This window comes from Antrostomus carolinensis, unplaced genomic scaffold, assembly GCF_000700745.2.
Source record: "Antrostomus carolinensis isolate BGI_N321 unplaced genomic scaffold, ASM70074v2 scaffold40885, whole genome shotgun sequence".
Lineage (NCBI taxonomy): Eukaryota > Metazoa > Chordata > Aves > Caprimulgiformes > Caprimulgidae > Antrostomus > Antrostomus carolinensis.
In genome coordinates, this window is record NW_010315060.1 from 21,363 (window position 1) to 36,341 (window position 14,979).

Sequence of the window (14,979 nt, forward strand, 5' to 3'; positions counted from 1 at the left end):
AGATTTTGGCCAAGGCATTATGCGTCGCAGGTTCTTCACAGCCTTCATGAATCCTTGATTCAAGCCACGGCAACAGCAACTTAAGCCTTTGAAGAAGCAAACATTTTAAGTCAGACTGAGGTATGCTTGACAGCTACCCATTAATACCTGGCCTTCCCTTCAAGCAAGTCTGCTGGTCAGACTTAAAAAACAGACTAAATGGTTATTTTTAATGAGTCTTAAATGAGAAGAGGCCAGATCTACAGTTTAACATCAGGGAAGGCTGCAAATGCCAGTAATCTTGCAATCTTTCCTTTCAGCTCCTGTTTTAGTAGCTGGCTCTTCATGCTTAAAGTCATTTGTTCATTGCACAGGTAACCACAAGCTAACTGCACGAGCTGCTGTGTGCCTGCAATAAGACTGTGAAGACAGTTTTATCCAGATTTACTCCAAAGGCACATCCCATGGTTGTCTGTACAGGAAGTGTTCAAAAGCCATGTTATTCATCATGCAGTGCTGTCAGGCATTCCTATATGGCTCAAATAATCAAGAGATTGACTAGCAAATCTAAGCTGCTCTTCTATAAAAAAACATTAAAAAATATTAGTATTGTATCATTCAACAAAGCTGCATCCAGTTCAATCTGGGTGTGTACCAGGGTCAGGAAAGCCCAACACTGGTGTCTACAGATGCATTTTCATTACCGATTTCTTTTTTCCACTTCAGCCACCAGCTCATCTGTTGAGAACTGGCCTCTAACCACCATGATCAAGTTCTTAATGACATCTTCAGAACAATCCACATCAAGAAGCCCTCCAACCACTGCTGGTATACGGCTAGGATTCACCTAGAATAAGCCACCGTCATTAAAATTAGTCATTAGCATTACTAATAACCCACCTCAAGTCTTCCACATGGGGAAGTACTAGTTAACAAAAAATTCACGGCTCTAAAGCATTTAAGTTATTAACACATTTGTCTATACATTCCAGGAAAAGCTTCATGTATAGGTTTGTAACAGACAAAAGGCTTATTGAAGAGCCTCTGCAGTAGAAGGGTGGGCATAAAAGAGACATAGGAGATTCTGCTTTAATTTACTGAAAGGTTAAATTCCTTCTGAAGGAGAGAGCAAGAGCTTAAAACTGGATTCTCCTTACCTTCTGTACATAGATCTCTATATACTTCTGCAGGTTATTGCGATATAAGTAGAGCACCAGGTCATGAACAAAGTCAAATCGGTCACAGACAATGATCAGAGGAAGCTGGTCTGTGAGCTTTGCCTCCTGGTTTTTGTGCAAAAAAATAAACAAGTAAGCAACCACCATCTGTTGAAGCATTTTCAAAGCAGGAAAGTCTGACCAAGTTCCCTTAACACTAGAAGTCACAATACATTCAAATTTAAGACTGCCAAGCAGATAACTGACTTCAAATACAAGTTACCCACTATGAATACCATGCGTCCAGTCTATCAGTTGAGTTTTAAGTTTAGGCTCTTCATGACATGCCACATTAGGCCTACACCTCTAGCTTCAAAATGACTACCAATTCACATATCATTTCAGAAGACAATTGCTAGGCCAAGAACTTAAAAGTGGAAAATGAAGAGTCATTAAAATCCCATTTTAGCAGCCACAAAGCAAACCAAGCATTGTAGTACAGGTTGACTCCAGTTTTAATAAGCTTTGCCTAGCCAATATCCTTGATAAAGCTAATTTCAGCATAGTCCTTCCTTCTGCCAACCTGGATTCACCTGTTGTTAGGTGACAATATATATTCATGAGTTCAGTACAATTTATATCATACAGGCTAGTTTAAAAGGAACGGTGAATTTGGGCTTGTTTTCCCAGAGATAGCCTAGAGGGACCTACTACTTGCCTGGAATAGGATCAGCCTCCTATTCCAGCTACACAGTAGCTCACAGCCATATCAGCTAAACCTCGAGTTTGTATTTCTTCCCCCCATTAGAAGGCTGCTGCTAAGCAAAACATACAGAGGACTGCTCAATCCATTGGACAGAGTATTTACCTTCAGAAAGTTCTTCACCCGTTCAGGGTTATAGCAGTTACTTTCACGGCAGATTCTTTCCACTTCCTTTATCTGACCAGTCTTGCAAGCTGCCTGGATGTACTTGAAGTGAACATCTGGATCCTGGCTGAAGTTTACAATGGAACCCAAGAAATAGAACAGTCCTAGAAAGAGTCCCATGTTTTTAACATAGTTAGAAAGGTAAGTGAAGCAAGTGCAAACTGTTACGGGCTTCAGGTTGTGACTTAGCTCAAGCCTGCTGAGAGGAGCTTTCATTCAACTGCAGGAAAAAAAAAAAATCAGGATTTCTCCCTCCCCCTTTTAGGTTTCATCTTTACAATTTTCACTCAAAAGGATTAAGAAACTATCTAGAACAAAGCCACCCCTTGAACTCACTGTGATGAGCTCACTGTGATAAAGGCATTCTAATATCCAGACAAGTATCTCTCCCATAAAAGCTACAATTCTTACTACTAGCTTCAATCAAGTAGTGCTTCCAAGTTAAGCTGCTTCCCTCTGATACTGTACCTTCATAGCTTTTGAAAGATTCAAAAAGCTCCACAAGAGACTGGGTACCAAGCTGCTCATGGTATTTAGAAGCAACTTGCACACAGAGCTGTAGGTTTTGCCTAATATTGGCGGACAGCATGGCACGCAAACACTCCACAGAGTCTTCAACTGAGAGAGAGCCAAAGAAGTTCACAAGCCACTGCAAAGAGAAAGAAGTTTTACTTGGTAACTTATACAGAATTTGATTGACTTCTAAGATGTGGCAACAAGCCAAGAGTTTCTACCCCAGCTACTAGAGAGTTTTGCACTAAGAGCAAAGACTTAAAAAGAAACACACTCGCCATCATTACAACTACAAAAATGCAGTTTGGAATTAAGATTCGAAATGCTCGCCTGGGAGACTGAAGGCAGATTTAAGCCATTGAAAGTATAGATTTCAGTTTAATCAACTGGACAAGTGTTCTTGAATCACAGATAACGTGTGCTACTTTGGTACCTACCAGCCATGCAGGGATTTAGCAGCTACAGAAGTGCTAAAGACTGTTCACTTCACCTAAGCTTTCACTTTCTTACTCTGTACAAGAGACTTACCTCAGGATTCAAGAGGTGAGTATGAACAACAGCACGTTTAATATCATAGAGATCTGTGTAGTGTTCTAAAGCTCGCTGGAGCAAGCCGGCCTTTTCACATAACTGGGCAATATGAGCACGATCGTAGTGTGTAAACATTTGGTTTCCAAGAATGGCATCTGCAACCTAGGAGGTGACATTTCATATACAGACTGTCAGAGAATCAGAGCAGCTCAGCCTTAAAAGTTGTTGAAAAGTCACAGCAGTGACTCATTAGTAGTCTTTGATGTTGCTAAAGTACTTATAGATATCTGTATCAGACATCATGTTCTTGTGCAAGTCTGCTACTGTCACTCCTTCACTTTTTGGAATAACTAGGTTAAAAAGTCTTACCTGTGGGGCATGAATCAAATTCATTTCCAGGAGACGAGTCTGAAGGTGGCCTTCTGCAGGGCGGTTATTTTTCAGAGCATCCAAGAGAAAGGATGTGCACTGCTGAATAAGACTGTTCTCCATGAACACATCCACAATCTGTTGAGATTGATCAAGTTAGAGAAGGGGGTCTATATACACACATGCACATTTATCTGCATATACTAGTGGCATGGCTAGAAGGGCAGGTCATCATAACACCCAGCATGCTACAGTCCCCTGGTTTTCATAGGATCACTACTATGGTAATAGAGACAAGTTTCACGTTTTGTTTCCTTTTTCTCTAGAATGCAAGAAGCACATTACTTTGAGCTATTATGCCAGATTTTGCCACCCAATTTAGTTTTAACACATAGTACAAATCCCATCCCCTCTCTCTTGTTGGGATAGTTGCTTCAAGAAAAGCTAAGACTTTCTAAGTGTCTTCAGTTATTTAATAATGAAAATTGTTGCCTTATTTCTCTGCCCATTTAACTACAAGTGACCACTGGCAGCCAGCACTCAACTGAGGTTTATTTGTTCATCTTCCTGTAAATTCCCTGCAGGGGAAGAATTAATGCATGCTCCATTAAAGCCAACAGTAGGAAAGTAACACTTTATTGCTTAGACTAAGACTGTGTCAGATTCACTATCAGTATTACAGAAATAGGCCAGAAAGTTTCCACAAGAACTTGAGAGCACACTTGCCTTTAAAGACTTAACAGTAACCAGTCACTTTTCTAACCAAGCCAACTAGAGACCTGAACTGGCCTTACCAGTCCCCAAAACGGTTCTATGCTATTACCTCTGTCTAGAAAGAGACCAGTACTCTTGTTGTAGGCATCACCTGGTTAATGTTAGCCAGTGGCTCCTCATCTTGTACCAGCATCTGAGAGAACTGCAGGCCTTGTTCTGGACTGACTCTCATCACACTCCTCAGTAAGAAGATCCAGTCTGGGGTATAGCCAACCTAGAGATTTCAGAAATAGTCATGCATGTTTGGGAAGCTTTACACATCTTTTAAGCCTTAAGATTCTTTAACATAGGCACTATTAACAGCTATGAGTTTGCTATGCCCATCCCCCATCTTTCAGAAATTCTCAGACAAAATCATTGCTTGTCTGTCAACACAAGTTCAGTATTCACTTACTTAGGAATTGAACTTGTGCCAGGGCATTTCTCTTGCTAGGTAAGAAAACTGATAGGAACAAATCTTTCAACAGTTTTAAGGCACTATCTATCAAGTAAGGTCCTAAACTAACAAGGGGACATCAGGCACATTGTTTTGTAATTCATCAAAAAAAGTCTTATGAATTTAGGAAGAATCTTATCTTTATTCTCTAGAATAAGCTTGAGCCAGTCCGTTCACTTGATAGTTCAAAAATTCCAGATGTTCTGAATCTCATTTTTTGCAGACTGCTCAGATCTTAGTCATACACCAATTTGCACTATGGCAATGAAAACACTATTTCTCAATCTTACCTACCTATCAGTTTTAAGTGACAAAAACCAAACTTATCTCATGGAAGATAGCTTGACAATGTACACATTGAGCGTAAGATAGAGTCTAGCCATTAGGTATAAACAACTTTACCTTTTTAGCATACAGCACAATTTTCTGGAATTGACCAGTTTCAGCAAAGCACTGAATCACTTTGTTTGGCACATTAGCTCGAAGATAGACACTGAGCGCAAGGGTTGGGTCAGCTGTCTTCACCAAGTCTCCCAGCTCCTCCGAGCACTCCAGCTGAAGTCAGAAGTAGTATTTTGTCAAGCAGAAGAACTCAGAGATGTAGAAGCAACAAAAGTATTGTTCACACTTAACTGTTACAAGGCAACAGAATTAAGTTAGTGTCATGATCGAGCTTACCTTGTCTTCCTTCAGCCACTTCTCCAGAAGCTGCTTGCGGCCCTGCTGTAGGACAGGGCGACAGAGCTCCAGAGACTCAAACTTGTTCAGCTGTCCCTGGTCAAGCAATATTCCAAAGTACTGGAGCAGGGGAGAGGCCTGCCCAGGCTGAGCTGGTACACTCTGGAACTTCCTGATTGTATCACTGGTACGTAGAATTCCCTGAAGAGGCAAAAGACAAAGAGAAGCAATGTTTAATTAGTGAAGGCTGAATGGTATTAGTCAAAAAAACATGTGTTAAGCTATACCCTGAAGCATCTACTCTTAAGCCTCCATGGTGGAGATCTTCATCAAACCCATGACATTCTAGCAAGAAGTCAGAGGACACAGCAAGTCCAGTCTACAGCTGGAAGAGTATAGCAGTTGCTCCTTTATGGGATACGGGAGGATATATTAGTCAGAACAACCACTAAGCTTCAGAGAACTAAGGCTAGTATTGCAGCATTTCAGTTTTTGAATGTGAAGTACTGCAATGTAGGTGAGCTAAGCTAAGCAAGTCCACTAAGCTAAGTCAAATCCCCATGACTTCTAAGGTTTACCTTTGGAGTTATTTACCTTTGGTGCAGATGCAGCTACTTTAGCAGCATCTGCATAGCTTCCTTGAGCAAACAGTGTGTTGAACTTTCTGGCAAATAATTCCTCTGCCCCAGCTAGATTACTACGTATAGCCATACGCAATCCCAAGTCAGGGTTCTGGAGAACATTTGTAGCATAGTTCACTATGTTGTCTTCCTCAACACATACAGAAAGCACCTGGAAAGGGCAAAAGGCATATTGAGTAGTATTGTCCTTTGCACAACACTATGAAATATAGCAACCAAATGGCTATGCAGCCCATCAATGAACTAGTAGATTGTTAAAAAAACAAGTTCCTCCCCAAGCAGTTCTGTACTAAGAGAGGTTAAAAACTGACTAATCAAATAGTTACTTGCTCCCTTCCATGACATTCATTGCATCAAGTTACTCATTAGGTTTGTTACATTTCATCCAAGCTTTAGAAAGCTCAAAACTAGAGTGCTAGATTTGTTACCTGTCCTTTTTTGTTCACACCAATAATGCCTGAGGTAGGTTCATGAGGAGCTGTGACAAAGATAGTATCAGCACTAATACGGTTCATGTAGATGCACACTCCAGACTCCAAGTCATACATGTGAATATATCCGTACTTCGTGATCAGGTAGATAACACCATGCTTAATTCCAATCTGCCAAAGGATGAGTTCTTATTAGTCAAGATTAAGACTGTAACAGTTAAGACAGCTGCCTTTAGCCTAGTCACAAGGAAGTACTGCAGTGACATGCCTTCACACTGACACTAAGAACAAATATAGATTTGGGCTTCTTCCTTACAGACTCAAAGCAATGAACAGCTTTGCTGGCCATTTGAAGCCATAGCTCCACCGAATAGAGAGGCTGAAGGGAAATTAAGTCATCTGCAGCAAAGGACATACTCCTCATCCTAATGAGCCAAGTGGAGGGAAAAAAATTGGGCACAATTAGCTTTCTAGTCTAGCTATGTCAGTACAAGTTTCTCTTCAGAAATAACTGAGACCATCCTACTCTCTTCCAATAAGGCCTATCCAAAGTAACCACGCTCAGCTACTGAGTACTCCAGTTTACCTGTCAAGTCACTTAAACTGTGGAGGCTTTCAAGTCAAAATGGTCTTCAGACAGAGAATTACTTTTACTTCAGCGCAAGTCTTCAGATATTTTGTTAATTAACCCTTGAGTTGAAGTAGAGCTGCATGAATCCTGCCATATAGACAGCTTGCTTTGTTTGCCTTAGTTTGAGGCATCTCTTGGTTCATTTATGAAGCTGGTCTATTAGAGTGGTAAGCAGTTGCATGCTCCGAGATAGTTTGCTTTTATTACACAATTTCTGGTTCTGAAGACATGCTAAGTTTGGTCTGTCAAGGCAACCAGCTAGGTTCTTCCTAAAGAACCTCCCATTAATGTTTCAAACCACCTTTTCTCTACTGCTACTACAGGAGCCATGCTGATGTAGGATTCCCCACTCCATCTGTCTCTTATAGTGAGATCTACTGTAAATGAAACTTTCATGTGAAGCATCGTAACCTTCTTATCTAGAACTCTGAACATTAGTAGGAAGTTCAATAGCCAAATTGATGTTAGAGATATCCTACCAAAAGACATTACTGAGGTGTTTTGGGGGGGTTTTTTAATTGTCATTGGGAGCTTTTTTGGTAGGTGTTTTGTTTGGGCTTTTTGGGTTTGTTTTTTAATTTCAGCCTTAGGTTGACATCTGAACAAACACTGGAAAAGCCCATATTTGTGTTCCAGTTACTGTTTTAATGTCCAGGCTACCTCCCACAAGTCTATTAAGATCCCTCCCAGAACTAGGAGGAATGACAGCAAAGCACTAGGAGAAAGCATTCGTTATGACAGAGATGATAGCTACTTGCCAGGCTATAAAGTTGAATTTTTGAGAGTCAAACATTTACCTGCATTGCCACAGGAAAGTCTGTCTGTGCCTCAGGTGGGAAAAACACATCAACAGCTTTCTTAACAAATGGTTGATTTCCAGTAGCTGGCTGGCCTACTTCAATTATGTGTAGCTAGGAAGAAAAAAGTACATGTCACAAGATTACCTGCAAATACAGCCACATGAAAGCAGCTTGTCTCTTCAGATATACTACTGAAGTCATCTGCCCCACTTGGCTGATGAGTATCTGCCCAATCCTGAACCACCACAGTCTGGAGAGTTGTGCTCCAGATATTTATCAGACAGACAAGTTTTCTAGAACTTGATAAAGTAAAAACCAAGAAGAGTTAAAAAAAACCCCCAAAACCAAATTACCCGTGCTTGTTATGAAAGCAGACTATATTTCTATTCAAGACAACTTGTTCAAGATGTTTTGAGTGAGACTTGTCAATTCTTGGCAGTGTTAAGTTTTTCAGTTGGACTTGATCTTAAAGGTTTTTTCCAACCTAAACAATCCTATGATTCATCAGCAACTTGTACAGGACAAGACTAGAAAGCTCAACACATTTTAGTGTTACCTGAGCCCTTTACAGACCACTCAGCAGTTGTATCATATTCAACTGCTGCTGAATTCCACAACCAGTTTGATGCAAACAATATTCCAACAGCACTAAGGCTGATCCAGTCTCTTTCTGTACTAGATGCAAGATAGAAGAGGCTGCTTAACAACAACTTCATACAGACAAAACACCACGTGGGCATGAATCGATACTTTAACACCCTGAGCTCAGTTCTCATTGCATTTACATTCGGTCTTACGTCTAAGTTTCACCCAAGCAACTCAGACTTTTTGCAGTTTCTCTGCTACTGAAATAAAGTATTTTGATGCTGACCAAATATGCTGCACACATGGTTCCCAAGCTGTTCTTCAGAGAGCCTACCACTGCATGGTGTGATCACTGACGTTCTGTTAGTATCAAGTTCTACTACAGCAGAACAGGAAAACAGTTGCAGACTTTACCTTGCCCCCTGCAGGACTCCTCACAGCAAAACAGAAGAGGGTAGAAGGTTTGGCATTTCCTTCTATTTTGAATTCTGCAAAAGCTGCTGCATGGCCCTCTATAGGCTGGGAGACTTTTCGATCAACTGAGTACAGCTGCATTGCACCAACCACACGATTTTGCTAGAAAAAAGAAGAAAGGTCAGCTTTTAGAGATAAGGTTTCAAATGTTTATAACAAGACCTTTGGGACAGTAAACTAAAAAGCAGCAAATGCCTCTCATCCCCTCCTCCAATGCTTTAATCACATTAAAAGTCAGGTTATTCCTACAAAAAATATATTTTTTAAATTTTTGATCTACAGAAGCCGCAGTTAAGAAACTACAGCAGCTATTATGTGAAGTGGGGCCACAGCTCTCCTGGCTGTTTTCATAGCATGCTATTTCCAGGTAACTTACCTGTGCTGAAATTCCTATCAGCAGCAGCCATTTTTGGTGTTCATCGGTTCTGTAATTGATGATTTGGCAGCCTGCAAGACTAGCGTGCCTGTCAAACATCTTTTGGGGTTGTGACTCTCCTTCCATGCTCCAGTGGTAGACTGCTGTCTCTGTCACCAAGGCAACTGTATTCACAGATATCCATTTCCAGAAGATCACTTCCTCTGCCATCGTGTGGGCTTTCATTTTACTTTTCATCTCAATGTTAAAGATCTGAAGTGTTTTCCCAGCTAGTACAACAAAACCCAAGAAACATGACAGACAGATTACTACAATGGCCATCCTGTAGTCTGCCTGTCTACAAGCACCCTGTTTGACCCACTACTGCAGTGATGTTACAGACAGGGTTAGTGTCCTGTCACATCTGAGTCTCCTTTGATACTTGACTCATGTCAAACAGAACCCCTTCCCCATCCCCAACACCTCTACCATCCCTTGAAGCAAAAAAAAATTACTTCTTATAGACACTTACAAGGACATTTCAACAACTGACAAGCATGGACATTTTAATTAAGTATAAGCTGTAGTTAAAAGACAGTCTAAGCTACAGAGTTTCTGTAAGCTTTGGTTTAGGTAGCAGCACTGGTGTACCGAGTTATAGGTGTCCAGCAGTGGTAATTTAGCATAATTAATAGAAAGAATGGCTCCAGTTTGTGTCATTTTAGTAGCTGCTGTAGATGACCTGGAGTGAATCCAACAGCACAAGACTTGCAACAGCCAAAGATCACAGTTTCCATTCTATTTTTCTGTTGAATGAACTGTGCACTGAACTAGGAGACAGATGGGCTCTGTACAACAGTAATACAACAAGTGCCTATTGAAGAGGACAGTCAAAAGTTCAGAAAGATTACAGAGAGGTTTGGATCTTTAGTTCCAGTTCAGGTTATCGCTTCATGATTTACAGAACTGTATTACAGGGTTAAGCTTGACTTTAGTATTCCTTTTAACTACTAGAAGCAGCTAGTAAGGGTAGACTTAAAAACCAATGTAAATTGAACTAACCTATAAAGAATGAGAAACTCTCTTCCTTTCAGGAAGTCAAAGTGATGTTTTACTCCACTGTCGATGAGACAACTCAGCTCTAGAAATATTGTTTTCTGTTCACAAGACACCCACTCAGACTGCTAGAGTATTGGCTTGTAATGCCATTATTTCTATCTACATTTCAGAAGTGTTTTCCCTGATAGTAACACTTCTGACTGTCAAACTTTTAGATGTTCCTTCTACTGGGAAGCTTAGATAGATGAAGGCTGCTGGCCACTGAGGAATCATTTTCAAGAGATACTAACCCTAATTTAATATGCATCTCAAACTGCTCTACAACATTTAGCATAATTTATACAGTAAATTGATCATATTCGTTTCTTACAGCGCCAAGAGACAACACAAGACTTCAGAACTACCACATGCAGTGTTTATGCTTCCTGGATTAATTGCATAAAGAACTGTTAATCTGATCAACTAATTCCTAGGGCAGCTTGCTAGCTTTCTTGGGACCAAAAGCAGCCTGTTTCTGACCACCTTGCTCTGCACATGCAGTTACTGTACCATACAAATGCAAAAAGCCCAGGGGTAACACCAGCTGGAAACAGCTTATTTACTGTATTGGGCAAAAATCTGTCCAGCACTGGACTGGTGCTATGAAGGGATTGATTTTGGAACTTCCACAGTGTGCAGCCTTGCATGCAGAAGGCAGACAAGTAGTTCTGGAAGAGCTCTAGTCACCATCTAAACAGTATAAATACCAGTACGTGCATACAGAAACTGCTCTCAGTCTTCCTGAAAAGGAAGCAGGATGTCCTTCCTAGTTTTAAGAACACAGAAGAAACCAATAAGATATTAAAATGAGCTAAAAACTCACACTTGTCTATTTTCTAGATGAAATTTGACTGCTGTGTTACAGCTGGAAATGGCTTTAGAAGCTTCATCAGGCAGCTAGCTCTGGACTTTGGGTGCCACCGGAGCCATAGCAATACAACTTAAGTGTGGCAACATATATTCAAACTTCAGAACTCTAAACTGAGTTTAATTAAACTACAAAAAAAAAAAAATATCATTTGGATGAAGAGAGAGCAGAACCTGCTAGAAAGTCATAGTGAGGGCAAGTGTGAGTTTGAGTCTTATGTCTACTTTCCTAGGCCAAGACCTGAGACAAAAAGCCAGACTCTTACATAGGTTTTTCTGATCAAACTAGCTGACCAATCAGTCTACTTAGACTGTTCTCTACAGGTGTAGTCCAGTCAGCAGATTCATTTTTTGAACACTGGCATGAGAATTTACATTTCAGTTCACTGGAGCATGAAGTTTCTCCATTCCACAAAGAATGGAAGCACCCTCAAGAGCTGCATTCTCCACTTACACACTTACATCAACCAACTGAGGAGTCTTCTGAGTACAGAGCAAAGCAAGAGAATCATGAACACAAGGACAAAGCAGAAATCTTGGTACACTAGGAGAATGCCACATGCAATCCAGAAATGAAATTGTGCATACTGTATTTCTGTTTAAATCAAGAACCATTTCATTTCTTTTTCTGAGGGTGGGTTTGTATGTTTATTGCTCAATAATCCTCAGATCATGAGCAACTCCCAATCATGGCACACTGAGTCGTAATATGCAACAGTTTGGACTACTGAAGCCTCAGCCAATCAGCAGGGAAAGTCTGGAGTGAGACTGACTTAAACCACATCTTCAATGCCATTCACTGCAGTTCTGCTCCTTATTGTGGGTAACAGCACACTGGTTAGGTAGCTCTACTCATCTCTTTTCCACCCAATGCTTTGGTCATTAGATTACTGATAGAAAAGATCATTAAGTTTGCAGTACTTGACAACGCAACTTTGCATGTCAACATGACATCATTCACTCAACCTTATCTGTTCAGAGGATAAGCTTATTCACTCTGCATGGACAGAATGATACTCCTTTTGGGCAACTCTTAACACTGGAAAGAATAAAGCTATATTCTTCAAAACTGATGATAATCCATTTAGTTAGGTTAGTTTTAGAAACAGACAATAGAGTTTCCTTTTAAGAGCTAGATGAAGCTCTGCTAGTGTAGAGAAGTCACTTTCCTTGCCAATATCATTTGTTTAAAGGGGTCCAAGATTAAGGACAGTGAACTCTTAACAGATCTGAAATTTTTCAGTGTTACCTTTACCCACACCCCAGGTAAGGCAGTCCTTTGCAAGATGTATAAGCATCTTAGCTGAATCACAGATTCAGCTGAACTCAAACTTTAACACATTAGTTTTCCCCTAATGTCAGTATAAGGCTGAGATCAAAGACAAGTAGTTAGAGGTTTTATGCCAGTTCTGAGGACAGTTATTTCTCGGACCCCTAAATAATTTCACCATGATTTTTCACAATAAAAAAAGCACACTTAGGCAGAAATGAATAGCACACAGGACATGCTAGCAGAGGTCTCTCATAAAAATATTGCAATTTGGTTTTGTCTATCAACTGTACTTCCATCATATACACAACACAGAGACAAACATGAAGAGAGCACTCTTCTCCTTTGCTTGGTACAGTCAATAGTCAAAGCAGCCAAATGGTTACCATGGTCACTATAATACCAGCTGGGGATTCAGATCCCCCACCTGGTTATGAAGTGAACTGTCAAATGGCTACCTTAAAGTTCAGTACTTTTTATGAGATTAGACCATTCTTTACTACCAAACATGAAATGTCACGACAAAGTTCACTCACCATCTGTTTAGACAAGATGCAGGAAGGAAAGTACATAGTCAGTAACAGTTATTGAGATTAAATACCAGAAGTCATCCATTTAAGAAAAGAGCCAAAGATGTATTAAAAATTATTTCTTTGATACTGCCTTAAGTAGCAGTCTGTGCTCAACACCACAGGTACTGGTAAGCAGAGGTCTTCTATCAGCAAGATTCCACAACTGGCAAACTTAACATGCTTGTACATTAAGACTTTCAGTTACTGGCCATCCTTATGACATTTTGTTGTTATTTAGTAAGCTCTTCAGAACTACAAGAAAGGGCCAGGACAGAGCAAGAGAATAAGAATGGCTTCACACCTCTATGTATCTTTACAAGTGTCCATTATGTTTACCACACCTATTTAAAAGGAAAGTATACCATACATTGACCTGGTCCTCAGTGAGGATAGGAGGCTGCAGTGCCAAGCCCAAGCATCTCACATCTACCTGGAGGCAAATCATTCAAAGATTACTGAAAAATCCACTGCCAAACATACAACATGCAAGTTCAGGCAAGAATTCTTATCCTCATATACAGTCTTCTTAGAAGTTTACATATTCTTAAGCTTAAGAGCATACCTAAGCAGCAATACAGCTAAACAGTAGGTTTCATACTGCAATGAAAAAAAAGAGTTACTCACCTTTTAGCGCAATTACTTTAGAGGCTGGATTCATGATGGCACTTTCGGCAGAAATTGGACGTCTGATGGGTGTTGTTGGATCATTCATGTCAATTATCACTACTTGTGCCTGCTCTCCCACTTTCTCCCTGATGCAGATGAACTTGTCAGATTCCATTGTTAGGGTACTGAATCCAATGTTTGCTGGGTTAATGCCCAAATTTTGGAGCTAGAAGGACAGAAGAGAGTGCTTTATTAACCTTCCCATGTTGAAAGTCTAACTCAAGCCTCTATGTCTAAAGCCTCCTGCAGAAGGAAATGCAAGACGAGCATATTTCTCTGACAAAAGTGTGTATTATGGAACTATGGTTTATTTTCTGATCCTTTGTTCTGTAGGCAGAGAACTACACAATCCTCATACTCAAGTCCTAAAGAAGTTCCAAAGTTGTGTCACTGATGCAAGCTAGAAGGAGTTTTAACTTAAGCATCTATTGCTTAACCTGTTTCTAGTAACATGATAGGCTGTATACTATCAGTAGGATCACTATTCCAGATTTAGCAAGGCTGGTAAATTTTATATTAAAAACTTATTAAGTGTCAGAATTACAACATACAGCATCCATGGGTCTCATGGAAAGAACCAATTACTGTTATGCAAACCTATCCTAGCAATGTTATGGAATGAAGTCTACATAGCAGGTCACAAATGGCCTATTTTAACAAGTGGACTTGTTTATCTTGGTTCTTAGAATCTAATTCTTACCAGTGAAAGCTAAGAAAGATGTGTTAAAATAATCAGTCATTCCATCTCTCCTTGCCCAAGATGTCATGCCATTTGGCTCAACAACAAAGGCAGGGATTTCAGGGCAGGCTCCCTCCAGCCTAATGTCCAGCTCTCAAAACATAACTTGTGCTCAGTCATATGACTGTAGGAACAAAGCAGCTACTCTTAATGTAACTTAAGTCGTTTTGTGCCACTGAATAGACTGCCCCAGAACATGGCTATTTCTCATTTTCATCCTCTGGTGTTAACTTTGTTTCCATTCCCTTCCAATTTCAGGTTAACAGGAGGATACAACAGTGAATCAGTATCTCTGTTTCAGCTGGTCTGCAGTAAGTCAGATTTACCTATGCAGCACACCCCAGCCTGGTATGCATGCAAGCTGCATTTTATACAACAGCAACTGTGACAGGCCTGAGCACCTGCTCTATGCCCCAGAGCAATGCTCTTCAGCCAGAGGAACTGTATCAGCTTCACTGAAGCTTCTTAAGGGATTACCCTATACT

General features: G+C 40.4%; 1 protein-coding gene across 1 annotated transcript in view; it reads right to left on the reverse strand.

The window, feature by feature from the left end:
- LOC104524844 (clathrin heavy chain 1) overlaps window positions 1-13,915 on the reverse strand; it is a 28,153-nt gene extending 14,238 nt beyond the window's left edge. The window contains 17 exon segments of the mRNA XM_029084924.1: window positions 2-86; window positions 684-826; window positions 1,137-1,262; window positions 2,005-2,168; window positions 2,533-2,713; window positions 3,106-3,270; window positions 3,478-3,615; window positions 4,343-4,465; window positions 5,090-5,242; window positions 5,366-5,566; window positions 5,960-6,157; window positions 6,435-6,608; window positions 7,866-7,979; window positions 8,868-9,029; window positions 9,304-9,572; window positions 13,054-13,056; window positions 13,714-13,915. Coding sequence (XP_028940757.1) covers window positions 2-86; window positions 684-826; window positions 1,137-1,262; window positions 2,005-2,168; window positions 2,533-2,713; window positions 3,106-3,270; window positions 3,478-3,615; window positions 4,343-4,465; window positions 5,090-5,242; window positions 5,366-5,566; window positions 5,960-6,157; window positions 6,435-6,608; window positions 7,866-7,979; window positions 8,868-9,029; window positions 9,304-9,572; window positions 13,054-13,056; window positions 13,714-13,870 — 2,556 coding nt within the window. The 5' untranslated portion in view covers window positions 13,871-13,915.
- Between the last annotated feature and the right edge of the window lie 1,064 nt (window positions 13,916-14,979).